The 27,447-nt window shown below is 44.5% G+C and overlaps 1 protein-coding gene across 1 annotated transcript in view; it reads right to left on the bottom strand.

Moving 5' to 3' along the window:
- Positions 1 to 27,447, bottom strand: part of Fer1l6 (fer-1 like family member 6) — a 147,179-nt gene that overhangs the window by 58,123 nt on the left and 61,609 nt on the right. The window contains exons 15-21 of the mRNA XM_032915788.1: positions 25,061 to 25,181; positions 23,422 to 23,522; positions 20,883 to 20,973; positions 16,857 to 16,976; positions 15,448 to 15,600; positions 8,832 to 9,009; positions 4,333 to 4,457 (exon numbers count right to left, since the gene is read on the bottom strand). Coding sequence (XP_032771679.1) covers positions 4,333 to 4,457; positions 8,832 to 9,009; positions 15,448 to 15,600; positions 16,857 to 16,976; positions 20,883 to 20,973; positions 23,422 to 23,522; positions 25,061 to 25,181 — 889 coding nt within the window. The remainder of the gene's footprint in view (positions 1 to 4,332; positions 4,458 to 8,831; positions 9,010 to 15,447; positions 15,601 to 16,856; positions 16,977 to 20,882; positions 20,974 to 23,421; positions 23,523 to 25,060; positions 25,182 to 27,447) is intronic.

Genomic DNA, 27,447 nt, shown 5'->3' with positions numbered 1-27,447 from the left:
GGGAACTAACCTGTCCTCCAAGTTGCCATCATATGTAAGATGTCCCTTTAGAGCAATACTTAATGACTCACCCAGACAAGCATCCTCTATTTCTTTGCTCAGCTATCCATGATTTGCCTTGTCTCTTAAGGGCTTCTTTAAGGAACCTCACTGAGCTAAGTTTAAAGCAGCAGTGCCTGTGTATTGCAACCATTGGAAAACACTTACTCCCAATGGGCTTAGGAACTGAGAACTACTCAGTAGCAAAATTTCAGTCCTGAAATAATAACAAAAATAATATTATGGTTGGGGGCTCACTACAACATGAGAAACTGTATTAAAGGGTCACAGCACTAGAAAGGTTGAGAAACACTGGTCTAAAGCATCATTTGGAATTTCAGGGTAAGACTTGGCTAACATTAAATAATTAGTCAGATGTCCCAGACAGAATATAGCAATAGGAGCAAAAATCTAACTAGACGGAATCCAGGTATCATATGACCGGCTTGATTAATCCAGGTGACTAAATGTCCCAAGCCTTAGTTTCCCTTTTTTAAATGGGTTTATACCCATTTGTCTGAAGTGAAGAAGATCCACTGCCTGGCATACAGTAGGTGCTCAGTAAATGCTTGCAACCCTCCCTAAATGTACTCCATCTCGGTCCATATTATAAGTGAGCAAACATTGAGGGCTAGGGGTGTGGCTCAGGAGTAGAGTGCCTGTTGAGTATCTGTCAAGCCTTGGGTCCAATTCCTTGCATCACACACACACACACACACACACACACACACACACACACACACACACATACACACACACACACACCACACACACACACACACACACACACACAACACATACACACACAACAACATACATCCCACACACACACACACACACACATATCACCACACACACCACACACATCACACACACACACACACACACAACACCACACCACACACACATACACCACATCATACACACACACACACACACACACACACACACACACACACACACACCACACACACACACACACACACACACACACATCACACACACACCACACACACACATATACACACACACACACACCACACACACATAACACACACACAAAACACACACACACACACACACACACACACACACACACACACAACACACCACACACACACCACACACATACACACACACATACACATACACACACACACCACACACACATACACTACACACCATATAACACACACACACACACACACACACACACTCATATTTACCCTATGACAGCCCTGGTATACAGGTGATCCTATCTAATTGCCCATGTCTTCAGGACTAAGCATCAGTCTCATTGTTGGGAACACCAGGCTTAACGATCTCTAGTGTCTAAGATGCCTCACCCTCCTCCTCTCTCCTCCCAAATCCTTCCTCTGTCAGAGCCTCTTCCCCTTCCCCTTTATCCTTCCAGCCCTAGCATCTGCAATAACTGGTCTCCCTCTGAAATGTTCCAGACCATCAAGTCATGTCGTAAGAGGTGGAAGGCAGGAGGCTTTAGAGGCTGGCTTTTCAGAGCACCAGGTGCTCAGTTCTCCTGGGACCTAGTACAGCCCATGGGTGTTGCCTCGTGAGTGCTGGGCTCTGCAGGACCTCACAATTAGCTTTCCCAGCAGATGTATGAAGGGGGTCTGTCATTGTCCCAGACAGGCCCTCAGTGTAGTCCAACACCTGAACAGGAGAGGGAAACCTGGGAGCTTTGTAACTGAAATCAAGACAGAGCAGCTAGGCAAAAGTGATCTCGGAACGGGTGAGACCTGGGTCTCCATCTTGGTCTCCAAGCTGTACAATCTCTGATTCTCACTTCTTCATCTCCAGAATGGGAACACAAGAGCATGTGTCCCTGAGTTACATGAAGGGTGGTAAACAATGTATGGAAAATGCATATTGTCGTGTCTGGCGTGGGAGAGCTTGGAATAACTGACACCTGGTATTATTAGCCAATTTGGGTATTTGATTCAAAATTAGAGACACATCCAGGGTTCAACAAGAAGCTATTTCTCTTTCGGATGATTATTTGATAAAGCAAGTCCATCTGTTCCTTTGAGATAAGAATCTAAATTAAACCAAGATGTGTGGAAATGAAAACCAGCAAGATAGCTATGTGGCTGCCCCATGAGCTCACTCAGACGTCTCCAGGGTCATTCCAGAGGCTCTGGAACTGCATGATTGAGGCACATGGATGGTCCTTGGGTTCACCTTCTGAGCCTACTCTTATCTGGGGATGGTGGCTCTGTAGCGGCCATCATGAGCTATCAGGTAGAAGCTGTTTTAAGCCATTGGCATTTCATGCTTTGTGAGGGAGATGTATGTGTTGCTTTTATGCCCATCACAGGTGAAGAAAGTGAGATCTAAAGGTAGATGATCTTGGATTTGGACCAGGGAAACAATTCCACAGTTATGTATTGTTTTGGGGTGTGTGTGTGTGTGTGTGTGTGTGTGTGTGTGTGTGTGCGCACATGTTTGCCAAGGGCACATGAGTATGTCTGTGTATATGTTTGAAGGTGTGTGCATGTGTGTACATGTTCACAGGGGTACATGTATGAATGTTTGTAGGGGGTGCACATGTGTACAGGTGTGTGCATGTGTGTACATGTTCATAGGGGTACATATATGGATGTTTGTAAGGGGTGCACGTGTGTATAGGTGCACATGCATGTACATGTATGTGGAGGCTAGAAGGCAACCTCTGGTATCATTTCTATGAAGCCATCTATCTTGTTGTTTTGTGACAAGCTCTTTCACTAAGATAGGAGTTTTCTGAGCAGTGAGGCCCAGCAACCTGGCCATCTCCATACAAACCCCCAGTGCTAGGATTGAAGTGCTCACCACCAGCCTGGCTTTCTACCTGGGCTCTATCGATAAACTCAGATCCTCATGCTTGTGTGGCAAGCACTTACGGCAGTGCTCTCTCCTGGACCCTCTCCAGGGTCCATGTGTACAGTCACCACTGTTTGTGTCCTCTCAAAAACCAGCAAAGAGGAAGGCCTCCTGCCTTCTGTTCCAATTAGACAATGAATGAGAATGGAGACCCTTTTCTTCCAAAGTCTCTCTGAGAAGGATGAGCCCATCTCTCCGTGTGGCTCCTGTAGGCCTTTGTTCAGCCCTGCACATAGGGCTTGGCACAGCACAACCAGCCTATCTGCCTGAAGGACTACAAGCATGTCTGCCTCACACATTATGCAGGAGCAGGATCTCTCCCAACCCCCACTGTAGAGCCCATGCAGAACCAGCACTCAGCAGGCACTAGCTAAATGGACGCCATGCTGGCTCCCTTTACACTCTCAGTCTATGTGTGATAAATCAAAATATAGTTGAATCCATCAACTGAATGGATCTTAGGGGTCTTGGAGAAAAATGTGCCCTCTTGATATCAGCCAGCGTAATGGCAGCCACTCTTCAGTCATTTATGCACAAAATTCTCCACTTCTTCACAACAGCTCTGTTTTAGAAAGACAGAACTGGGGTCCAGTGAACCATTTGTCGGGGAGACACACAGCTTCAGACTAGACAAACCACACAGTGACCTTGCATCTCTTGTTTCCCACCTCTCTGTGAGGGCCAATTCTACATGGTCTTACCCTTCCCCCATCGACAATTCAAAACCAGGTAAGGCTTTTGAGTCCAACCCATTAGAGAGATCTCCTGCAGGACTTGTGCTGACTGGGAGCCCTTTTTGGGGTAGAGCTTGGTGTGGGAGACAGGGAGGAAGCAAAGGAAACAACCACCTGCTCCTCTCCTCTAACACAGCACCTGTCACCCAGGGGTGTCCTCCAGGGGACACATCTGTAGAAAGCACCCTAGCTGCTAAGTGCTGAGTTAGAACTTCCTGAGCAGAGAGCTAGAGCCTTCTCCTCCAGCAGGTCCGCTAAGGTGATTGCAGACTCAAGTCTCAGGAATGCTGTCTGAGCTGGCTTCTTACTTCTTCAGTCTAACGCTCTCCCAACTGAGCTATTTCGGCTTACTATGGCTTCTTACTTCTTATTCCCTCTGTACTCCCAGTGCCCAGCACCCCTGCAGGTGCCCGGGGTGCACCAGGTTCCTCTTCTCAGTCTTTTTGGCCCCTGTCTTAGCTTTAAGTCTTGTCCCTCTGCTTCAGCACAATAGCTCAAGGAAACCAGTAGGCCTCTACAGCCTGTTCTTGACCCCGATTGGCTTCTGAGTCTGCAGGGCTGTGCACTGGGAGATGCAGAGGGAAGGGGCGGGATGGGATGGTGACCCTCATCTTTCTTTCCCAGGCTCTGCCAAGCATCAGCTGTAGCAGTAGCGGGAAGACCATGGCTCTCTGGTTACCTTTGTGGTCTGGCACTGGGATAGGAATGTGACTTTGGCAAAGGGATCTGAAAGTCCATTGCTGTCAGCTGCGATGAGGCCCCGGGCTTGGTACATGTGTGCTCTCAGCTGAAAGACATGCTGGGCTGCGGGGGAAATTACAGAAAGGTCAAGTGTTAATAGGCTTTTAGGAGTGGTATGTGTTTATGTGTGTCTGCCAGTATCCCCAGACAGACAGCAGTGATACCAGCCCTGCCCTCCTCCGTGGCCAGAAAATGTGGAGACAGGGGAGAGACGCTAATGCCAAGTACTTTAAAAGCACCCCTCCCCATGAGTTTTTGCCCATGGAGTTTCTTAATCACCATCACAGCGACCATGTGAAATATGTAATTATCTCTCCATTAATAGATGAGGAAAATGACCTAAAAATGGATGATATAATTTCCCAAGTATGCAAAGCCCAGATTTTTCTACATAACTCCAAAATCCACCTTTCTTCCACTAGAATGTCATATTTTAGCAAGCTTAAACAAGCAACATGATTCCCTAGGAATGTCTTATTTAAGAGTGTGTGTGTGTGTATGTGTGTACATGTGCACATGTATGTGAGCACACATGCATATACAGGCTCATCCACCAATGTATAAGGCCGCTTTACTTTTTACTTCAATAAACTCAGTAGACACAGTGAGTTATCCATTCGTCCCTTCTTCTACTTTGCTAGCCAATGACATTTTGTGTGCCTACTATGTAGAGTTGGTCTTGGTCTCTTAGGCACTGTCGATAGTGAGGGGACTGTAGCTTCCTGTCCTTGGAAGCTCCCCTGAGAAAAGGCAGGAGATGAGATGAGAAGCCAGATCACAGGGATAGGAGGGTGTGGCTGAATGATTTCGAGGGATCCGGCCAAAGGGCACGGGAGACAAAGAGCAGAATGACAGTGTTAGATAGGGTGGAACACAGAGAGAGAGAGAGAGAGAGAGAGAGAGAGAGAGAGACAGGTTCAAAGAGGCTGTCATTCAGTGGAGAATGACAGCTCAGCTGGTCACATTCATGGGACCTCCCCACCCCTGGCTCTTCAAGCTCACATCCTGTTTTCATAGTCCCCCATTCCCCTTTGCCTGTTTACCTGCCCGTTCCCACCTCTCTGAAAGGGACTGTGTTAGGATGATCCACGTCTTTGTGTTGGCATGGGGACTTCTGTGTAGGGACCTTGTGTGCCTATTGCGATTAGGTCTGCTTACTTAAAACGAAGACCACAAACACCCTCTGAGGATTCCCTCAGCTGACCTCCATCAATCCTCCCCAGCAACTTCTAGGCATAAGCCACACATGTCCACGCAGGAACGTGAGCACAGTCATCTGTGAAATAAACGCTAATGACTCCCCATTAGAGGAGGCTAAGGGCGGAGGGCAGCGTCTGGCACTGCCGAGCTGCATGAAGGTGCCACTCCTGTTGATTGTTGCAGTGTTGCCTACGGAGCAGCTGGACACAACCTCAGAATCATCACAGCAGGATAGGAGGACGGCCAGACAGCTTGCTTAAGCAATTAGAAGTAGCATGTTAGAACTGTACAGAGCCAAACAGCAGGATCTCAGGGATCTAATATAGAGTGGGAAAGAGAAAAGCGGAAAAACATGAAATCATAACAGTTGGTTCCTGTGAAGTAAGATTATATACACATGAGAGAACAGTTCATAGTCGCACATTCAAGGACAAGGGAGCTAATTCTAGGGCAATGGTATTGTCCTTTGAGCAGAGACCTTCAAGGTGGTAGCTTTTGATAGGCAGGAATGCAAGCCTTAAGTGGCTGCAGCAAGGGTATAAGATTAGTCAGTTTTTAAAAAAATCTGTAACATCAGGTCATTTGGAAGAAAAATTGTTGGCTACTTTGTGTGGAAGTAAGGGTCATACACAGTAGAAGTCACGTGACCTCAGACCTTGGAAATGTACATGACACATTGTGTGGTAGGCCACATGGTACTCTTGAAGAGCGGTGTTCGTGTGTGTGTGTGTGTGTGTGTGTGTGTGTGTGTGTGTGTGTGTGTGTAATGTGCACGCATATGCATGGGAACAGATGATTAGAGTAAGATGTCAGGAGGATAAAACTGTAGGTCAAGCTTTCAATGGACAGAAGAGATGTAAGGGTTGGAGCCAAGCAGACAACAGTGCCCCCTGTAGGTGAAAGTTTGAACGGCCAAATCACCACCCACTGGAGACAGAAAAAAATGAGGGAGGGAAAAGACTGCTGCCCTACATAGATGGTGTCAAACAATTCTGACAGACAAGATGTGGAGGGACCGGGAAGGCAGGATGTCAAAGGTAATTCCTTAGTTGACTGATATAAGACCTGAACATTTCTCCCTCTCTATACCCCATGCCACTGTCTGGCTTACATGAGGACCAGCATGGAGCTTAAGAATGGAGCAACCTTTTCAATTCCCAACCTAATCCTGCAGGCAATTAGGAGTCCTGGGCTGTGCACATTGCCCAATTAAGTCCAGGCCAGTTCTTCCGGTGCAAGGCTCTGCAAACTCCAAGCAAGTCAGTGGAACGGGAGAAAGTGATTCTTGGAGGCTTAGTTCTAAAGCCCTCCATGTCTCCATAGACACCAATTAACTCTGATGTTGACAGGCTGAGCTCTGCGGACGAGAAGGTCCCTTAAAATGACAGCAGTAAACACAGCAGTGCTCAGCAGATGTTACGGGAACACACTGACAGGAGTCAGCTGGGAGATGGCCATATGTTACTTCACATACTCCCGGCTTCGGCAGATTTCTCAGTCCGACCTGGTATGGTCTCATCCCTTGAGAGAATGCCCACCAGCTGCCTTGAGATGACTAATCCTGAGACGTTAGCAGCAACCCTTCCAACTGAAGCTATGTAAGCAGCATATTGCACAACTCTAGGGGGTGCCATTTTCTTAGCCTACATTTTGGGTTTCTTTAGAAACTGTGAATCTTTGCTCCTCAGAGTAGTCTAGCCTAACTCCTCATGCCATGGGGCCCCACCCCCTGCCCCCTGTGGTTATTAAAGCCACACCTGGATGCCCCACTTGAAGCCAAGATCCCCTCTTGCTCCCTCTACACCCCCTACCAGGTTTTCCGCCCTGCCTTCCATATATAGATGCAAGGTAATTATTTGCTGAATGGATCTCCTCTGGAGCATACAATTCACCAGTCGGTGTGGAAGGCAGCCAGCGCCACCAATGTCAGAGCTCAGCAGAAGGTCATTAGGTAACCGTGAAAATGGCACGCTGCACAGCATCTCAGAGCCCCAGAAAGGTTCCTCTGGGTTGTTAGTAGCCCAAACAGTGAGCGTGTCTGGGGCTTTGTGTCTGTAGATGTTTCTATGAACAGAAACAGGAGCTAACTCGATGTGGGTGTTATTTGCCCAAAGATAAGAAGCCCTAAGTGGTTTAATGGAAGGTAAATAAGAAAGTAGTATTTAGAGCTGGTTTTCCCAACCCTTCAGCAGATGAGGGATTTCATGTGATTTCTGGGTGTCTCTGAAGTGTATTCTCCCCCTCTGTGAGTTGAAGAATTCCCAGGGTTGAAGGAGATCTGATGTGTAACATATACGGCCCAATGCCTGGCACTTTGCGCTATGTGTTTCCTCCCAAAATAACGCACGGCCTGCAGACTTTATGAGCTGAGCCACTGTGTGCATATCCCAAGAGCCCCGTTCTCTCTCACTGCTTAGAATACACTGTCAGTCAAGATAAGAGGCCGTCCTGCGACACAGGAGAAATTGAATGTGTCTGTCATTCTGCAGTGTCTCCATTTATGGCTCAACTCAAAACTCAACTTCCATAGAAGTGAAGGTAAAACTACAGTCTGCTTTGCCTGGACTTAGCAGCTAAGAAAAGCACCAAAGTTAAAGTGACTTGAAAACAGAGCAGGATGCAAATGCAAGGCATTAATATTCATAACGCAATTAAGATGTACTGAGACATAAACATAATGATACTGATGGAGCAACCATATGAATTTAAACAATTCCATAAAACATGCTTCCTTTCCTTAAAGAAGCAGCCACGCCAGGACCTGGGCTAGAGAAACATAAGCGACTTCATCAATACCAGTTGCACTGGGTCACTGAAAGGCTAGGTACAAGGTTCAAACCTCAATGCTATATAAAAAGGAAAAAAAATCACCTCAATTTCATGAGTCGCACCACACAAGAGCTTTCTGTTTAAAACACAAACACATTTTTAATGCTGCTCACCATCTTTGAAGAAATCCACATTTCTCTCTCTCTCTCTCTCTCTCTCTCTCTCTCTCTCTCTCTCTCTCTCTCTCTCTCTCTCCTCACAGAAATGCATACATAAATCCAAATGTAATACCTCTAAATGTGGCATTACTTCACATTTGGAAGAGAGTACTCTTGGCAATTGTACCAAAGAAGGCAAGGGAGTTGGTCCCAACTAAAACACAAATGCATGAATGCTGCCCCCACCTCTCTTTACACAAAAGCCCATCTGAGATGTCTCCCGTCTGTCTTTGCTCTGTGGGCACCATACCTTGGTATTGCAGGGCTGATGGTGGGTGATGGGTGCCCGATGATTTGGAAGGCATTTCTGCTTCATAGCCTGCTGGCAAGTTGTCCAAAACGGCATCGGAGTGTCTAGTGGAGCCCAGCCACAGATATATGTCAACCTTTGCCTGTACAGTCCAGCCGGCCGGCCGTTTCCCAGGAAGCTAGGGGAGAGGACAAGGAAGGCTCTGTGATCACCAGAAGGCAAGCATGGACCCTATTCTGAGAAGATGGATCCTTCCTCTGTGTGTGTGTGTGTGTGTGTGTGTGTGTGTGTGTGTGTGCGCGCGCGCGCATACGTATACACCGTAAAATTGAAAGAAATGGTCCCAGTTGTTGCATTGCATAGCTCCTGAGGACAACCTCGATCTGGAGGCCCGAGGCTTAAACGTGAATTCTGATAACCACTGCCAGGTCCTGGATCAAGTAGGCCTAACAGATACAAGTGCTCATTGTCTGTTTCACAGATATGGACAGGGTCTGTGCTCCCTTACTCCCTAACTCTCACACCCGTGACTAGAATGGAGGGTTGGTGGTTCCAGTCATAGACTACTGGCCCTGAGCCTACAGTTTGCCTCTTCTTCAAGCTCTTCGATTCTCCTTGCCTTCCTAGAACCTTGGATACTGGAGTTGCAACCTGAGTTTCTGTCCCTTCACTGCATTCAGAGATTGCCTGTCCTGCTCTCCTGTCGCATGCTCTGTGTGAGGGGAAGTCCTGCCTGCTCTCCCAGGCCCTTTTGCCTGGCAGATGTTTTCAGATCCTTCATCTTCCTTAGGCAGTGTGGCTTTAAGCTCCCTAAGCTCTCTGCTTCCTATCTGTGAGGTAGCCTCACATGTAATATGGTGTGTGTGTGTGTGTGTGTGTGTGTGTGTGTGTGTGTGTGTGTGTATACATGCACACATGTGCAAATGTATTTATGGGAGTTCATATACCCCAAGACCACAAGGATAAAAACTGATGCATTGAACATGCTTCTTTTGTTTCCTAGTCACTGGCTTTTGGGATCTCTCTGTCCCTACCTAGTCCTAGTACCAGCCTTGGCTATATTCCGGGCTTCTGACAAGAGCCAATGACACTTAAGACATGGCTACTTCTCTAGATTCTATTGACTCTTTTAAGTGTCTCTTCTGACAGGTCTTAGAATTGCCTCTCAGTATCTCTCCTTTCTCCTACAGAGTTCTTTTTGTGGAAGATCAGAAAGTCCCATTACCACAAGCCAGAACTTGTTCAGACAACTTCCCGAGCACCCATAAAGAGGCTTTGACTTAAAGTTGAGCACAGGTGTTTGCCTTTGCAGCTCGCTCCGAAGGTTCCGAAAGCAGATTCGGAACAACTCAATCAAACAGCCACTGCCTGTGCCACTGGGCTTTGGCCAATGGACTAGAGCCAGGGAGCATCAGACGCTGAGGCCCAGACAGGTCCTCCAAGTGCTCAGCTTTGGACACTGGCACTCACTCAAGTGATGGATGGGTAATTTTTATTATTGACTTGATCGGTTTATAAACATCTAACAGATTAGTGAGATAACACCTTCGGGCTGTCCTCAAGAGTGTTTACACGGGATTAAGTGGCGGGAGCGAGGGTAAGACACAGACTGAATGTCGGTTTCACCGTCTCGTGAACTGGAATCCCACAGACAGAAAAGGGGTGAAGTAAGCAGAAACACCCATCTCTCTTCTTCCTGACTGTGGACAGACCCCACCAGGCCTTCCCAGCAGGCTGTGGCAGACTGTGTGGCTTCAAACTGTGAGGCAAAACAAACCCTTCATCTCAAGTTGTTTCTTGTCAGGTTTTTGCTTTTTACAGACACAAGAGCTAATACCAGTGATAAAAGAGCAAAATCTCAGGCAGTGGGTCTCAACCTGTGGGCCACAACAGGGATCACATACCCGATATCCTGCATATCAAATATTTACATTACAATTCATAACAGTAGCAAAATTGCAATCATGAAGCATCAAAATAATCTTATGGTTGGAGGTCAGCACCACCTGAGGAATTGTATCAAAGGGTCACAGCTTTAGGACGGTTGAGAATCACTGGTCAAGGGAGGGGAAGGAACATCCCTTGTTCAAAAGCACAACTTGCTGCATTCAGCTTCTGTTTCCCCTGCACGTACAGTGTCAAGTATTAAGTGGGAAATTTTAGAATTAAGTCCTTGATGAGGTTTATTATAGTATACTGCTCTAACTGTTCCACTTTACTATTAGCTAGTGTCATAAACCTCTAATCTGTCAATTAAGCTTTATTATAGGTATGTGTGTACAGGGAAAATACCACATATCCTGCAGTTGCATGCTAGGCCCCCGCTGGGTGTCTTGAAACACACCCCCAGTGGATAGGCGGCCACTGCCACACTTGGCTGAGCTTTAGTCAGTACCTTAGAGTAAGACCAGCCTGCAGCATCCCAGAAGGAGAAAAGAACACACACATGCGCCTGGCAGTAGACATTCATATTTACTGAGTGTTTATGCTGCGCCAAGACCAGTATAGAGAACTTTCTGACTAGGGCCGGTGAGGCTCAAGGATTGCGTATTTGATTGGTATGCAGAGCAGTCAAGATTTACTCTTTAGAAAGAAGGGTGGTTATGTGCTCAGCTTAAAAAAAAAAAGAAATAAAACAAAAACCACTTTGTTCTTAATTAGGCAAGTATTCAGCAACCTGTAATTTTTTAAATTGTAATAAGAGAAATAAGCTTCCTTTATATTTCCCTGATGATTCAAATTTGAAACTTGTTCAAGCAAATAAACGTTTATCGAGAAGGCCGGGGATCTAATTGGGTGCTCGTTTGTGCACTGTTTGATCCACACCTGGAAGGCCCTGCATTTGATTGACAGCACAGAATGAAGAGTGGGAGGAAGAGAGGGAGGAGGAGAGGATGGGATGAAAGAGAGCGGATGAGTCTGGGTCAGCCTGGGGTTATTTTGTTGCCATAACAGCATTTCTTCTGCTATTTGTAGCCATCCCGGGACATCAGAGCAAGAAAGGATTGGCGTCTGTGCACACTCAGCTCTGTGCAGAGGCCCCCTCTGCTCCCCACAGTTGCTGTGTGTGTCTGTGCACCTACGTAGAGAGAGCATCCAGTTATGTGTGGAGGTTTACTCTGCCGTTCCAGGGAGGAAGATGGGCGTCCACACGCCTTTCTGTTGGTGCTAAGCCTGCAGACCTTAGTTCTAGGTATTTAAATTGTATGGCTCGGAACATACTATGTTATATTCCACCCTTAAACTTTATTTTAAAAGTTCCTTTTTCTTTAATGAAAAACAACAGAAAACATCATTCCTTCTACTGAGTATGCACATGTGTGTACATGTGTGTATGTGTATGTGTATGCGTTTGTGTGAGTGTGCATGTGCACGTGTGTACATGTGTATACATGTGTGTATATGTATGTGTATATGCATGTGTATGTGTGTATGAGTGTGTTTGTATGAGCATGCAAGTGTGTATGTGTGTGTGTGAACTTATAGTGAGAACCAAAATTCAACTCAAATCCTGGGAAAGTATTCCACAGGATCACTACTATATTCCTACAGTATATAACATAGGAATTTTCCTAACAAGCATTTCCAAATCAAAATTGCTTTCAGGCATCCAGGTTTGATTTATTCAACCCTTTGAGACCAGGATGGAGAGCAGATTAAAAACCAGCAAGAATGGAGAGGTACGGAAACAGTTCTGTGAGCCGACACCAAATCCTGCAGGAGATGTAATGCCCACGTCTTAGGCTTCCCCAGGCCTCAGCTACCTCCTCCTCCTCCCAAAATGGACCCAACAGACAGAAGGTCCAGTAAAGCCCATGATAGAGTTTGGAAGTCAAATATCCTTCCTGGATGTTTGAGCACTTGCTTCGCAGCCAGAGGCACTGTTTGGGGAGGCTGTAGAAACTTCGGGTCTGTAATCTAATTATCAGAAGGGTATTATCAGAAGGTGATCTCCTCTCTTGTTTTGGCCCATCATGCCTGCTTCCTGGTCTGTACATACAAGAAGCCTCGTGGATAAGCTCTTGTTACCACAGTCCCATGCTAGTCACCACTCCTTCCCCTACCCCACCATGAAGGACTGTGTCACCTCACCTGTGAGTTGAAATAAACCCCTGCCCTGGGATGTTTCTGTAAGGTGTTCTGACACAGCGACAGGCAGAGTGACTAATTCAACTCTACATAGATACTCTGAAGCAATAAACTAAGAAATCTGACTTTCAAAACTGCTTGACTGTAGGTCTTCTAGCTGTCATCTTCTGACCCGTGGGCACTGTGGAAGTCTATGACTTTGCAGTGTGACCACCACAACCTACAGGTCTTTGAATGTTTAGGGGATGTTCACGGAGCAGACAGCTGTGCCACAGAAAAAAATTTGAGGAAGTTATGGCTTAAAGGTTTTAGAGATTTACAGTCTATGCTTTTTATGAGACTGGGTCTTCTCCTATAGTCTTGGCTCTTTTTTTTTTTTTTTCAGACTTACTATTTCAGGAAGAAGTAGGGAAGGGGGAGAGACTAAAAGGAAGTGGTGTGTGGGAGGGAGTTGAAATGGGAGTTGACAATCATAACAAGAAAGGAAATGGTTTTGCTGAATCACCCTTTCCAGAAGCTCGCTCCCCTCATGGTTACTGAATTCAAGGAGACCTAGTGGTGATCTTCCATAGTAATTACAGTGGCAACAGTGAAATGAAGATAAAGAAGGCTATAAACACATTGCTAGAGATAACACGGGCTGGATACCTGTGGGAACGCACTCCTATGAGGCGGCACCCATCCCCTGGCTTGATCTGACAGCTGCTCTTTGTTCTAATTTTGTACGGTGCCAGAATCCACCACAATATTTAGCAGAGAGTAACTTCATACCACTTTCTAGTATTTTTAGCACAGGCCCTTTGGAAATGATTTGCTATTTTTAAGACAAACCTTTCTTGCTTCTGTAGCACTCTTTGAATGGGGAGGGTGAAAGAAAGTCTCTGATATTTGGGATGAATGACTTGAGTAAAAATATATATTGACTTTTTTCACTTATAGTTTCATAGGAGCAAATTTTAAAAATTATTGTTCGGACAGGACAGAAAGACATAAGCAACGTCACTGTGTTAGTTCTTTCTCTCACCAATGTGCCAATTTCCCAGCAAAGGCAGCTTTATAGAAGGATTCATTTTGTCTCGTGATTTAAGGGAGGCTACAGTCAATCATGGGTTGTGGTGTGGAGGAGGCGGGGGTGAAGTGGCTGTCCATCAGTCCACAGGAAGATGTCAAAGACAGATGAATGCCAGTGCTCACCTCTTTCCCTGTTCCACCCTCCTGTTCACTCTGAGACCCCAGCCCACAGGATTATGCCACTCATACCCACGGTGGGTCTGCCCATATCAACTAAGGGTTTCTGGAAGCACATTCATCAATAGACCTGGACTGTGCCTCAAGGTCGATTCTAAATCCAGTCAGATTAATCACCACAGCCACAAACAACTGATGAGCTCTGCAGGGGATAACAAAGTCCTCTGAGGTGCTGGACGCCCAGTTTCTTGAACACTGGTATTTATTGACTGATGACTCTGCCTGAGGCACAAGTATGTGTTCTTTGCCTGAGTTTACTCACTTAATCCTCACAGCCACATCCACACAGTGGATGAAAAATAGAATAAACACTCTTCAAATGTATGAAAAATATTAAGCAGACTGTCCAAGATCACACAGCCAGTAAATATTTGCCCAGAACTCTGTTACAGATTGAATTATGTCCCTCCCAGATTCATCTGTTTTAGATCTTAATCTTCAGTCATCAGATTGTTACCCTATTTGGAAATAGGGTCACTGCAGATATAATTAGTCAAATGACTGTATAACTGATGTCCTTATCAAAAGATGCTTCCTTTCTCCTCCCTCCCTCCCTCCTTCCCTTCCTTCCTTCTTTCCTTTCTTCCTTTTCTTTCCTCCTTTCTTTTTCTTCTTTTCAGCACTGCAGGTTAACCCTAGGGTCTTGCGTGTGTTAGACAAGCTCATTACCCCTGAACTACATTTTATTTTTAAAGAAAAAAAATTAAGTCAGTATCTACTAAGTTGCTCAAACTGGCCTTGAACTCACTCTGCGGCCCAGGCTAGTCTTGAAATGTCTCAGATTCCCAAGTATTTGTGCTTGAAGGACTTTAGGACCTTTTTGAAACAAACATATTAACTGTATGAATGAATGGGGTTTGTCTAAATATATATGTATTCATATATATTCATATATACATTCATATATATTCATATACATATGAATATATATATTCATACATATATGAATATATATATTCCTGTGAAAGATGCCTTCGAAAAATCATACGGGAGAAAATGACAGAAGGAACAAATAGGAAAAATTTCCAGTCTCAGTAATCAACGGAGTGAAACTCTAAGCTAGTGGGTCAGTCATTAGATGGGAAGAGAAACCGACATGTGTCTGAAGACATCATAAGTAGAAAGCTAGAGAAACCACTGGATTGAAATCTAGATCAAGAAGCCTGAGATCTCCTGTTTTTGAAAACACTGAAAAGAATTCTAGACATGGACGCATGCTAAAATTTCTAAGCCACTCAGGATAAGAAGAAATTGGTCTTCTGGTTTCGGGCAGACTTACCTTGAGAAAGTGGGTTTTGATCTTCCCACAGTGCTTGCCCATCTGCTCTTCGATGGGGGAGTAAAGCAGGTCTTTGGCAGCAATCCGGGCGTATGCCACTCTCTTGTTGTTACTGAGCATCCAAATGAAGACGTCCGGGATAGTATGCTGAGGCTGTGCAGTGGAATGATACGATTGTATAGGTTGGTATTTAATGGATGTGCTTCCAGAGCTTATCCCAAAAGAACCCTTCTTCTGCATTAAACAATGGAGCTGGTTAGTCATCTGTACAGTAAGCCGGTGAAGTGCCGCTTCCTTAAGAGGACAGCGTCTTGGTCATGAGGTAGGGATACGTGGGTTTACTTGAGCTTGCTGGACCTGTGTTGGGGCATCTTTGCTGCCCTGCTTTTCATGACATAACAAAAGAAAGTGCACTGATGCCTTTGAATCATCCCCCAGTCACGTTAAGGAAAAGAGAAAACAAATCTAGAGGAGCCCTGTGCCTAACATCTAGTTGCCAAATCACCGACTCCCATTTTAGCCATTTGGAGCAACTCTACTAAACTTAAGAGAAATTTTAAAAGTTGAGCTACTCAATAAGGGAATGAGGTTCCATACTGAGTGTTTCACTACTTTGTGTTTGAAATGTACACTTCTGAACCAATGTAACTACCAAAATAGGAGGCATAGCTTCTATCTGGAGGTAGATACTCTGTCTTGCTCTCTCTCCTGTCACATGCATATCTGACACTGAAAAGGAGCATCTGTCCCTTCTATCTGGTCTGAAACCAACAGCAAAGGAAAGTCTTCCAGTCACAGGGCTTGTTAGTTACAGGCAGGAAGCCACAGTGCCTGCATCAAACTTTCCATGTTCTTAATGAAACCCTCATGTCTACTTTAATGTTACCTGTCTCATTACTTAATATATTTCCAGAGACCAAATAATATATGAGAGAATCACCACACTGGAGAGCCCGTGGAGCAGTAAACCCATGTCCCTCTCCCCAACACCATCCCCCATGAACCCTGTAGAGGAAGCCTGTCCACATCTGTAGGACTCAAGAAAGAGTCAGTATTTGACAGAAGTGAATATGATGCCTTTTAAAGATCATTCTAGAAGACAGCAGAAAACCTACCTTACAACTATCCTTAAAATAGACAGTTTGATCTTCATTGAATGTGAGTTTAAATTCTCTTATGCTTGAAAATCCCTCAAGGTTCCCACTATCATCATGCCTGCTTGGACAGTACTTGTGTTAGGGGACACGCTTTTTATTCTGTTGAACGCTCTGGCTTTATGAGAAACCAACACAGCGATATATATTTGGCTTAATTTTAAAAACTTCTCCCTCCGTCACCAAGCAAGCGTCTCGTCCTCTCTGGGAAGCTTTCTTATCTCCCCAGTGAGCTTTGCCTATAGTGTTGATTACCTCATCCACAAGAAAGCGGATTCTCTCCACGAAGTTCTGAGCTTCACGGATCATCTCATCAAGAGATAACTTTTTCTTCTGTTGTTGAATGACTCCTTCAGCCTCATCAGTCATTGCCTTCTAAAAAAAGGACAAGAGTTGTGGTGTAAATGTTTCCAGAAGTCTGGGCAACAAACACTGCCCTACGCTGGAGTGCCCTGAGGTGTTTGCAAGCCCACACTAAGCATTCTGGAATGGCTTTGGGTTTGACATTGTGAGCATTGACCATGGAATAGAAATGACATGAGTTTAATTCATTCATCTCGCCCTCTCTGGGAAGCCTTCTTCCCCATATTCCTAATGAACTTTGCCTGTAGAGTTATTTACCTCATCCATAAGAAATCTACCACAGCAAAGACAGTAGATACCATCTCTCCTTTGATAAATAGATGAGATATTTGAGACCTAGAAAGTGTAGAAATGTGTCCAGGCCACATGATTATGGGATAATATTGCTCCCTAATGCTTAGTAACAACTATAATGATGACAGCTATATTGTGAATTATCGCTCTATGCCATGCAATCTTCTTTCATTATTCCTCCTAGTGACCTTCTGAGGTAGGTACCAATATTTCCATTTTAAGGTGAGAAAAAGGCCACACAGCTCCTGGACCTGATCTCCAGATCAGCCCAAAATGCATGTCCTTTTCTCATCCTAGAAACTATGAAGGATGCTTCCAGCCCAAGGTACCATCTGAGAAACATCTGAGTCACTGGAGTGTTCTAAGTGCCAAACAATTATTTTATAACTCAGACGTAACTCTGTAACTCCTGCACCTGGGAGGGAGGTGAAATCAAAGAACAGTAGTTTGAGATCCTCCTCAACTATGTAAAGCAAGTTTGAGCTCAGCCTGGGCTATATGAAACCATGTTAAGAAAGGAAGAGAGAGGGGTGGGAAGGAGGGGAAAGGGTGGGGTGTACAAGGAGGGACAGAGAAAGAGAGAAAAGAAGCAAAGAAAATACTTATTTTTATTCATTCATTCCACCTATATTTATGGGATTTTTTTTAACACACACAGACAGATACAGTCTTTACAGTGCCTTCTAAGGCCCTGTGAGCTGGCTGTGTTTCTGTCTCATAACATTCTCTGCCCAGGCTCATGGCTCCTCAAGAGGTCCTGGGGCATGCCAAGGTTGGTCAACCCTATGGCTGTAACACACAGATCTTCTTATTGCTCAAATGTTCTTCCTAACCTCCACGTGGCTTCAGTTTAAACATCACAATGGTATTATATGCTGTCAAATATTTTCCGATTCTCTGTGACTTTGGCGAGTTTCCCTTCATAATCATAACCTACGATTATTTCCATGTCTGTGTTGTTTGCCTGTCTGCATTCTGTCTTCTCCACTACAAGGGACTCTTCCGTTGAACAGGGGCCTCCTGTCCTGTCCTTATCTTGAACAATCAATGTTGTCAGAGATACTGTCAAACAACAGTGACACACAGTACATCCTTGCCACACAGAGGGTAGTAAGTAAATTAGGAATGAACAAGTCAGGCCATTTACGGATTCCTCAGGGACAAACACTAAGAACTTTCAGCTTCGTGTTCCTAGCACTTTGTCCATGCCCAACACAAGAAGCCTTCTGGTAATGCTGACTGAAGGAATGAATACCAGCTGTCTGCCAGGTACTGAGGCCACAGTTGCACACAATGCTTCCTTTGACAGTTTTGTGAAATGAAAGCAATATGTTCAAATAAATATATAAAGCATCGTGAGACTAGACGGGGTGAAGCCAGGCTTCCTAGAGGATCTCAATCTGACCTGACCCATAAGGAATTCATCAGTCAGTAAGAAACCAAATGAGAGTCCTGACAGAGGGAACAATCGCATGTGCAGATACACAGGCAGCAAGAGTCCAACTGGTCGGAACACGATTCCAGGGTAAGGACAAGGGTAGGATGCTAGGCTGTACACTGCTTGCTCTGTATGTCATGCAAAGAGAATTTAGTTTTTATCCTATGAATCAAGACAGACTTCAATGATTTGCTAAGAACAAGTAATCACCTTGCATTTTGTTTTAGAGCCATTTTGGTTCTGGAATGGAAAATAGGCGAGAGGAAGCTTACTGCAAAGTCTATGCCAGAGATTCTCAGGGCCTAGAGAAGTAAGTTCTAGAATGCTTTTGGGGAATAATCACCAAGATCTGGGGTAGCACTGACCGTTTAGGATGAGGGATTAAAAAATCGCCATTGATACACAGGTTTAGGTCAGCTGGTATCCCAAGACAGGAAGAAGAGTTAGAAGAGGTATAGATCGGCAGAATACTGAGTAGGAAGTGTTCCAAGACATCTGGTTTCCTTTAGGAGGCAAGATATATGGATATACTGCTCTAGAAACAAGAGACATGAGTCTAAGACAGTGACATTTTATTGGCAACTCAATTAAATACCTTGGACATTGGTGAATCACAACTTTGAGTAAAGATGCGGGGGTGTTTCTAAAGAGGTTTAAGGAGGAGAAAAGACCCATGCTGAATGCGGCAGCACTATCTGCTGGGCTGGTCACCATCATCTGCTGGGCATCCTAAACTGAACAAAAGGGAGGAAGCCCACTGCACACTGTCATCCCTCTCTCTCCCTCATGATCTACAAGATGTGAAGTGCCCGGCTACATACTCGCTCCACCATGAACACTACCACGCCTGCCCTGCCACGACTGAGCATCAACTTTTCAAAGCCTGAGTCAAAATAAACCCTTTCTTCCAGTGGTTTTGCTCCCAGTGGTGAGAAGAGTCACAAATACAAGGCATTGTTAAGACACTGATGTTGTGGGCTTGGTCCAGCCAGGGTTGGTAGTCAATAAACAGGCGGGGCTCTGCAGAGAACATGCAATGGAGTCAAGACATGGGCAGCATAGTCAGCTAGAGGATCAGAGGGAGGACCAAGCAGAAAGATCTTGAGGACAATGGAAGCCAGATCCCCTGGACATCCTGGGGGACAGAGAATAAGTGTTCTGGAAAGAAAGATGAAGGAAGGGCTTAGGTTTACTCTCTAAACTTGGATTATATGGGATTTTTAAAAAACCAACTTTCTAAATACTGATTAGACTGCAAAGTCTATACCAGAGATTCTCAGGGGCTAGAGAGGTAAGTTCTAGAATGCTTTTGGGGAATTATCACCAAGATCTGGGGTAGCAGCCCCAAGTCAAATACTGAGAGGTTTCTCTTGGTAGAATTATCACAGTGTCGCCCAAATGTCCCTTAGTGCTGTTGGTGGAACTTCACAGTCAGATATTTCAGGGGCTGTCTGACTTGGGCTGGCATTTTCCAGCCATCACCCATTCCACAAGGACTGAGTATCTATAAGGTACCTTTAAGCACCTACAAATGCTGTGCTAGTAGGCAGGGCACAAAGGGACATCAGTAGCCACCTGTCCTCAAGAACTCTGGCAACCCTTAACACGATTTTCAATGGGGACACCAGAGGAGAAGAGAATCGTTAGTTCTTTTAGCTTCTCATTTGTGGGACAGACATCAAGGTGAAAGAACCTAGCAGTCCAACCTTAAAAAGAAAATGTGTAGATGTGTTTTGCCTGCACGTGTCTGCAGTGTGGGCTGAGGCCAGAAGAGGGCAGCAGATCTTCTGGATCTGGAGTTACAGACAGTTGTGAGCCTCCGTGTGCTAAGACTCAAACCCAGGTCCACTAGAAGAGCATCTATTTTTTCCTAAATGCCCAGCCATTTCTCTAGCCTGGGTCTAACAGCTTTAGCAAAATGCAAATTTCAGAAGAAATAAACAAGGGCTCCATGTGAATAAGAAAACTGAGCTCCTGGGCTTGCAGGTGATCCTTGTGAATCTCTAAGAGATGAGTCCCCTTCCCACCCCACACACATTCTTTCCCACTGCTGTTTCCACCTCACAGAAAAATATGTTCTTTAAGCCTTGTCCTTGCCTGCCCTGCGACCTATGTGTCATCTGTGAGGTTTATTTTTAAAGCACATGCTTTGGCTGTGTTCAAAATATAAATAGGTTTTCACATACCAGCTCTTGCCAACAGAGCGTGAGTCGTTTCTTATCTAGCGCAGTTTGGTTCGGCGTCTTCTGCTTCCTTTCTGCTTCAGAGATAAAAGCTCTGAAAGAGAATATCCGTTTTCCAGCCCACTTAGTGAAAATCCATTTGTGTGATTCCAGAGATTTGAAAAAAAAATCTACTTTCCATGGCACAATAGAAAGCTGATAGATCCGCAGAACCCAGGTTTTTAAGTTTAGGTTTAAACAATGGTGCGCTAACATCTCTAACAGGAAAAAAGAAAAGACTGGAAACAATACCTAGGCCCCGTGTTACTTTGAGGAGATTTATGAATTCTACTTCATACATTAATACCCATTGTGACTGCTATCAAAGTTCATGACAAATTTACATGGAATAATGCAGTCTTACATACTTAAGACACGCCAAGACTTTCCTGAAATGTTACACACAAAGCAGATATTTCAGAATTGAGACTGAGATATGTCCCCACCTATCGAAGAGTAACACTTTTGGAGATGAAGTTTCAAGTGTGTTTTTAAAAGGAAAATAATAACGGCTAAGCATACAATTCAAGAAGGGATGTAAATGAACACATTGTCTTTAGTGATTTAAAGGATATTAAAATCAATGCGACTTCACTTATAAAAGTAATTTTACTCCAAATTAGTGGAGGTGAGGGAGAGTGTAGAAGAACGCGTGCTGCTGTGCTGCTGTAGAAGTGAGTGGTTATCTGTTTTTACAAACTGCTTGATAGAACTACGGACATATTAACATGTGCATAATTTGATTTAAAAGTTACACTAGCATTCCTGTCCTTTGGAAATAGTGGAATGACTTTTTAAGAATATATTTATATTTATATATTCTTTATATTTATAAGAATATATAGAGTATTTGCCATGGTGATAGAATAAACGGAACAATGAACCGTTGTTGCAGATAAATTAAACTTATTGTGATATATCTATGTGTGGAGTTGCCTGTGACATTACTGAGGGTAGGAGGGACCTGCTGGGCAAATATCGGCCGTCACTGTGAAGAAACAATGTGTTTTATGAGCGTGTGTATGTGAGGATGTGTGTCTTCAAAGGCAGGGAAAAGCAGTCCAGGAGGAAAATGAACCTCTTTCCTCTGTAGGAATGCACAGAAAATTGAAAATGCATCTTTTAAGTCATATCCATAATAGATCTGCAGAACACACACACGCACACACACGCACACACAGTGCGTGGTCCTTCTGTGTTGAAACAATCACAAAGGACATTACAAAGGAGAATCTAGGACGAGAGACCCCAAACCCAGGCTCTGCCTGGTGCCCATTGGAAACCCTGCCACATTTTCTTCAGGAATCCTATTTAAACTTTATTTCCCGCTCCTTTTATAAAGAATACGGTGATCATATTTGAATTACTGGATCCCTGTGTTTACTAAAAGCACAGGGAGTCCCATCCCATCTCTGGGACCTGTTAGCTGATTAGAGGCTCTCCTGCCACACAGAGGCTAATAGAATTTTTTTCTGCATCACAGTTGGGGTGAGTGTTATGGTGTTTGCTCTCATTCATTCCCATCCCACAGTCCCAGCCTACCCTCTGGCTGTGGCAGCTTGGTCACCTCTACTTGATGAATGGCTTGTCCTTGCTGCAGAGTTGGTCTCAAAAGACCAATGCTTGATGGAGAAAGGCTCAGGAGGCAAGAATTCCAATCTGACCTCGGGTCCAGCCTGCCCCACAGATCCTGACTATGAAACTACCACTGTGATTACTGACACATATGGGTGTTCTTTCAGTTGACTGAAAACTTGAACAAGAGGGACAGTTAATTATCACCCTCAAGTCCTCCCATAATATAGAAGAGCCATTGACCTATTACTTGCTGGTCAATGCTTTCCAACATGAGATATGAGATTGCGAAGCTTTTAAAAGGTGTTTCAAGCAAATTGTATTGGTGCCTGGCTCACAGCAGGACTCATGCTTAATATTGCTTGGTGCTGAAAAAAATGTAAGCAGATAGGGCTAGCACAGGTGACACACTTATTTCTTTGCTTACATGTATATGCATGCAAATATATGGAGATAGACATATACACATGGATATACACACATGGAGCAGAATATTGGGTATTTCTACTGCCTATCTACTGGGATTTTCCTTTGATGTAATTTAATCTCCACTCCCTTTTTAGTAAGTCTATTTTAGCAAATTCTTATTCTTTGCTGGTCTTGACTGAGTTAATCTCAAGATGGTCCAAGTTGCTCCAACAGGGGCAAGCTGCCTCCAAAGGTCCCAGAACCCAACCTACCCTTTGTCCTGCTACAGAATCCCCTTGCTTAACGTGGGCTGCTTAAGCATGACTTGGTGTTAATGCTATGAGGATATTTCTTGCTCCGTATGAATCTGAGCAGTGGCTGTGTCTCGTTTGGCTTTGTTTAAGAGTGTCAAGAGCTGATACAGCACTGTGAAATGCTCATCCAATGCGCATGAGCGCAGCTGATTTCTCAAGGTCATTAGAAGCCGAGTTCATCTGAGCTCATCTCTGACGTCACCCACCTGCTTTGACTGATGAAATCATGGAGCACAGTCTTCATTTTCTCTTCCGGTGCCTCCTCAGAAACCTTGACCAGCTCCCTCACGTCTTCTATGCCTTCTTCCTGAGGACAAACCACAGAGCCACAGGACTTGTAGAGACACATTGTCACATCTCAGTTGGCTATCTTTGTCTCCGAGGTTTTGGAGGTACAGGAAGTGCCCCCTCTACCTTCGTGAACTTGACCTGGAAACATGGCTGCCCTCCTACTCTGATCCCTCCTTACCTTAAGGCCACATGTGCATCCTTGCCCATATTACTCAGAGCCATTGTGTCCCAGATCCATTCCTACCTACCTAAGCATCATTTTGTGTCAATTACCTTGTGGAAAATCTAATATCATGAGAAATATTTCATAATTTAAAATTGTATATGTAGTTATTAAACAACTTCAAAATCAGTCAATTTTACCGAGTAATGTAATCCTACTGACATTAAAGGATTACTTGCTCTTTTGAGAATATCAGGTTTAAGGATATGGGACAGGGAATATGACAGGGAATGGGCCAGGTTGGCTGCAGCAGTGACTATATACTGATATACATAATAATTTTACATTCCTCTTTGGGCCCAAATTCTAGAATTCTACTCAGAGAAAGGGGTCTAAAGGGAGTTGCTCACATTCCTACTGCTCTGCTAGAGTTTACAAAGCTGCATTTCCTGTCACCTGCCAAGTCTGGGGCCCGATGACGCAAGCTCCCTTCTTTGCATCTCCAGTAGCTGAGGAACAGGCATCACGATGGGTAAGCAGTCAGGCTCTGGCTTGGGCTACCTGGGTTCCAATCTAAGCTGTCACTTACTAGTGAACTAATCCCATTACGCACAGTTTCCTCATTTATAACATAGGAAACTAATAGGAGCCATCTACACCACCACCATAAGGGGGATAAACTTAGTCATGGAGGCCATAAAGGGATGTTAACACTGACCAGTCTTTTCTAATTCCTTCCTCTTAGTGCTGAACTAAAGCTACTCTGAAGAATGAACAAGACTAGATTTACAAAGCCCGTGGCCTCCACGTTGTGTGAGCCTAGCGAGGCCCCTCAAGTTATCTTCAGAGTCTGGTTTCCCCATTCCTAGAATCCCACAGCTGGAGACACTGCTTCGCTTTACAGAAGCCAGAACCGATTGGAGGGAGAGGATTCTGCCCTCGGTGTAGGCTCCAGGGCATAGGAAGTTAAGGTAAGAGTCATCTGGTGGGGCCTGTGGACCAGCAGTAGAAGATTAAAGGATGTCCCTCCCAGTGGGACCTGTGGGATGGGGGGAAATGGCAGAGTAGGAGAGAGGACCGGTTGAGGACAGATGTCAACTTTGTGAGATGCCTCCGCTCTCCTGCCATTGGGAGATGTGAAATTAGTCTCCTGCTAGATATTGTAAGAAGAAAATGCAGATTTGGTTAGTTTGGATTCTGATTTGGATAGTTTGGTTTCAATTCCAAGAATTTTTAACAAAACATTCTCATTCCTCTGGGTCTACAGGGTAGAAGCCATGAAATACAGTAGTCCCCATTTCAGTGGTGTTTAATCTGAGGTCAAGACCCTGTTTGACTAAAAAGGCATATCTTTGTCCCCAGTTTCCAACTCTGTCTATGAAGCTACCTACCAAGAGGTCAGCCATTTTTTCCAGCATATTGGACCAGTGCAGTCTGAATATCTGGTCTCCCCAGGAACTGATGAAGGAGACACAGGGCTTCTTGGCACCAAAAGGCAAATAGTTGTAATTTCTGTAAAGGCACATGGGGTGCAGAAGTCAGTGGTTTTCCCCAGTGCTTTTCTGCAGAACAGTGAGGATAAAACTACTAATGCCATCCTTAGTCTGTAATTGGAGACCTGTGAACAGTGAGCTCCGGTTATGTGGCTACCATGGAAAGGATTAAGAGTTACCAACAAATCAAGATGGCGACACACATTTGTTTCTAGCGCTTAGAATGTAGAGGCAGGAGGAGGATTCAAAGCCATCCTCAGCAACAAAGTAAATTCAAGACCTGGCTACATTTGAAACTCTTGAAATCAACCAAACGAACAAAACAAGTTACCCTCAGACATAGGGCAAAGCTTCAAAATTATCATCAATACATAGAATATGTTGGGCAAACCTTCCTCAATGAAGACTTAAGTTGATAAAGTAAAAAGGACAAGATTACTTTTTAAATACATATATTCTGAGCACATTGTATTGGTTTGCTGATATAACAGATGAGAGTGAAAGTTTGAGGGAAAAGTAAATCATATTACCAATGGGGATAAAGGTATATATACCAATCTAAATCAGTACTTGGTGGCTTGACATTCTTTCATCCATTTGTCCATCCATTCATCTGTCTATCCATCCATCCCTCCATCCAATACTTATGTTTGCCAGGCACTGGCGCCAATAATATAGGTGTCTTGTTTGGCTAGGAAGGGATAGGAGGTATAGCCAAGGGGCAAAGATGTGAAGCCCCAGGGAATGTGGTGGCAGTGGAACAAATGTACTTTTAATGCTGATAGAAGAAGATCCTTAACAGAATGACAGGACCAGTGTGTATGTTTGGTTCTCAGGGAGGGGGGTTAGGCACATGTGAAGGCAGGGCAGGCAGAAGAGGTACAGCCCAATGGTGGTGTTCCCTGACTGATGACAGCTGCTTTAATGATTGGGTTTCCCCAGCTCCCAGTCATTTCCTCACAAGCATAGGAGACCATAAAGAGATGCATGAAGGAAGGCAGAAGGAAAATGCTGAGAATGGCTGTGATGCTGACTCTTGAGAAGTGGAGAGTGTTTAGAGGAATGTACTCATGGTGGTTTGGAGAGAAAGAGATGGAGGCAGGGGTAGACAGAGGCACAGAAGAGGCAGAGTGAGGGGGAGAAAATGGAGCAGTAAAAAGAAAAGAGAAGAAAGGAAAGAGGGAGGGAAAGGAGGAGGGGAAGGGAGGAGAGGGAGGGAGAAACGAATTTTATTTTCCTTTCAAACAAAAAGCTACAAAGATCTTCAGCCTGAAAGATGGAATGTTCCCTTTTAACTCTCCAACATAAATTTCTCCTTAAGTAAACAACAGAATTAGCAAGGGGTCCTGTTCTGCTCTGCAAAAATGAAATAAACCAGCAGGTGTCCATTTAGAAAAGGAAGCAAAAGAGGCTCTTGGCAGGAACTGAAGTTATTACAGCAAGACAACAAAGACAAAAGGTCAGAAACCAAGCTACTGTATTTTATCTCTGAAATCACCTCACTGAGAACCCTGCATCTACACAAGTGCCCACACTATTGTATTTGACTCAGGGTTTCTTTGCATTGGGCTACCATGTGCTAATGGTAGTCTAGGTCTTTGTCTCTGTAGTTTTCAGAGTTTTGTTGCTATGCTTTGAGGACACACACAGACATGAGGCAGTTGAGGTTCATTGGGTGAGCTATTGTGCAAATGGGAAAGCAACAAGTGAGAAGGTACCTGGTGGCCCATTCAGGGTGACAACTGCTGGTGCGGATGACCAGCATCACTAGTCTGTGACTTTGAGCAAGAATAAACTTGTCTTGAGGATGTAAAGATGAGCCTACACTGATGTCACCTCTTCTGATTTAGTCCTCATCTCAACCAAGCAGAGGTTGTGTGCAAATGCACATATTTGCAGAACCAGAAGGCCAGGACTACAAACTCAGTGGAATTTTATTAATTTTATTTTTATTATTGTATATATTCATGTCTATGTGTGCCCACATATGCATATATCTGTGTGGTGTGCACCTGTGTGTATGTGTCTGTGTGTAAGTGTGGGGTGTGTGTGTATGTGTGCATAAGTGTCTGCGTGTGTGGTGTGTATATCTCTGTCTGTGTGCATCTGTGTATGTGTGTGATATATGTGTGTGTCTATGTGTGCATGTGTGTCTGTGTATGTGCATGTGTATATGTGTGTGTGGTGTGTCCTGTGTATGTGCATATGTGTCTGTGTTTGTGGTCTGTATGTGTATATGTGTGTGGTGTATGTCTGTGTGTGCATGTGTGTGTCTGTGTAAGTGC

This window comes from Rattus rattus, chromosome 1 (assembly GCF_011064425.1).
Source record: "Rattus rattus isolate New Zealand chromosome 1, Rrattus_CSIRO_v1, whole genome shotgun sequence".
In the NCBI taxonomy this organism is placed as follows: Eukaryota; Metazoa; Chordata; class Mammalia; order Rodentia; family Muridae; genus Rattus; species Rattus rattus.
The sequence above is the reverse complement of the archived record's forward strand: the minus strand, read 5'-3'. Positions and strand labels throughout refer to the sequence as shown.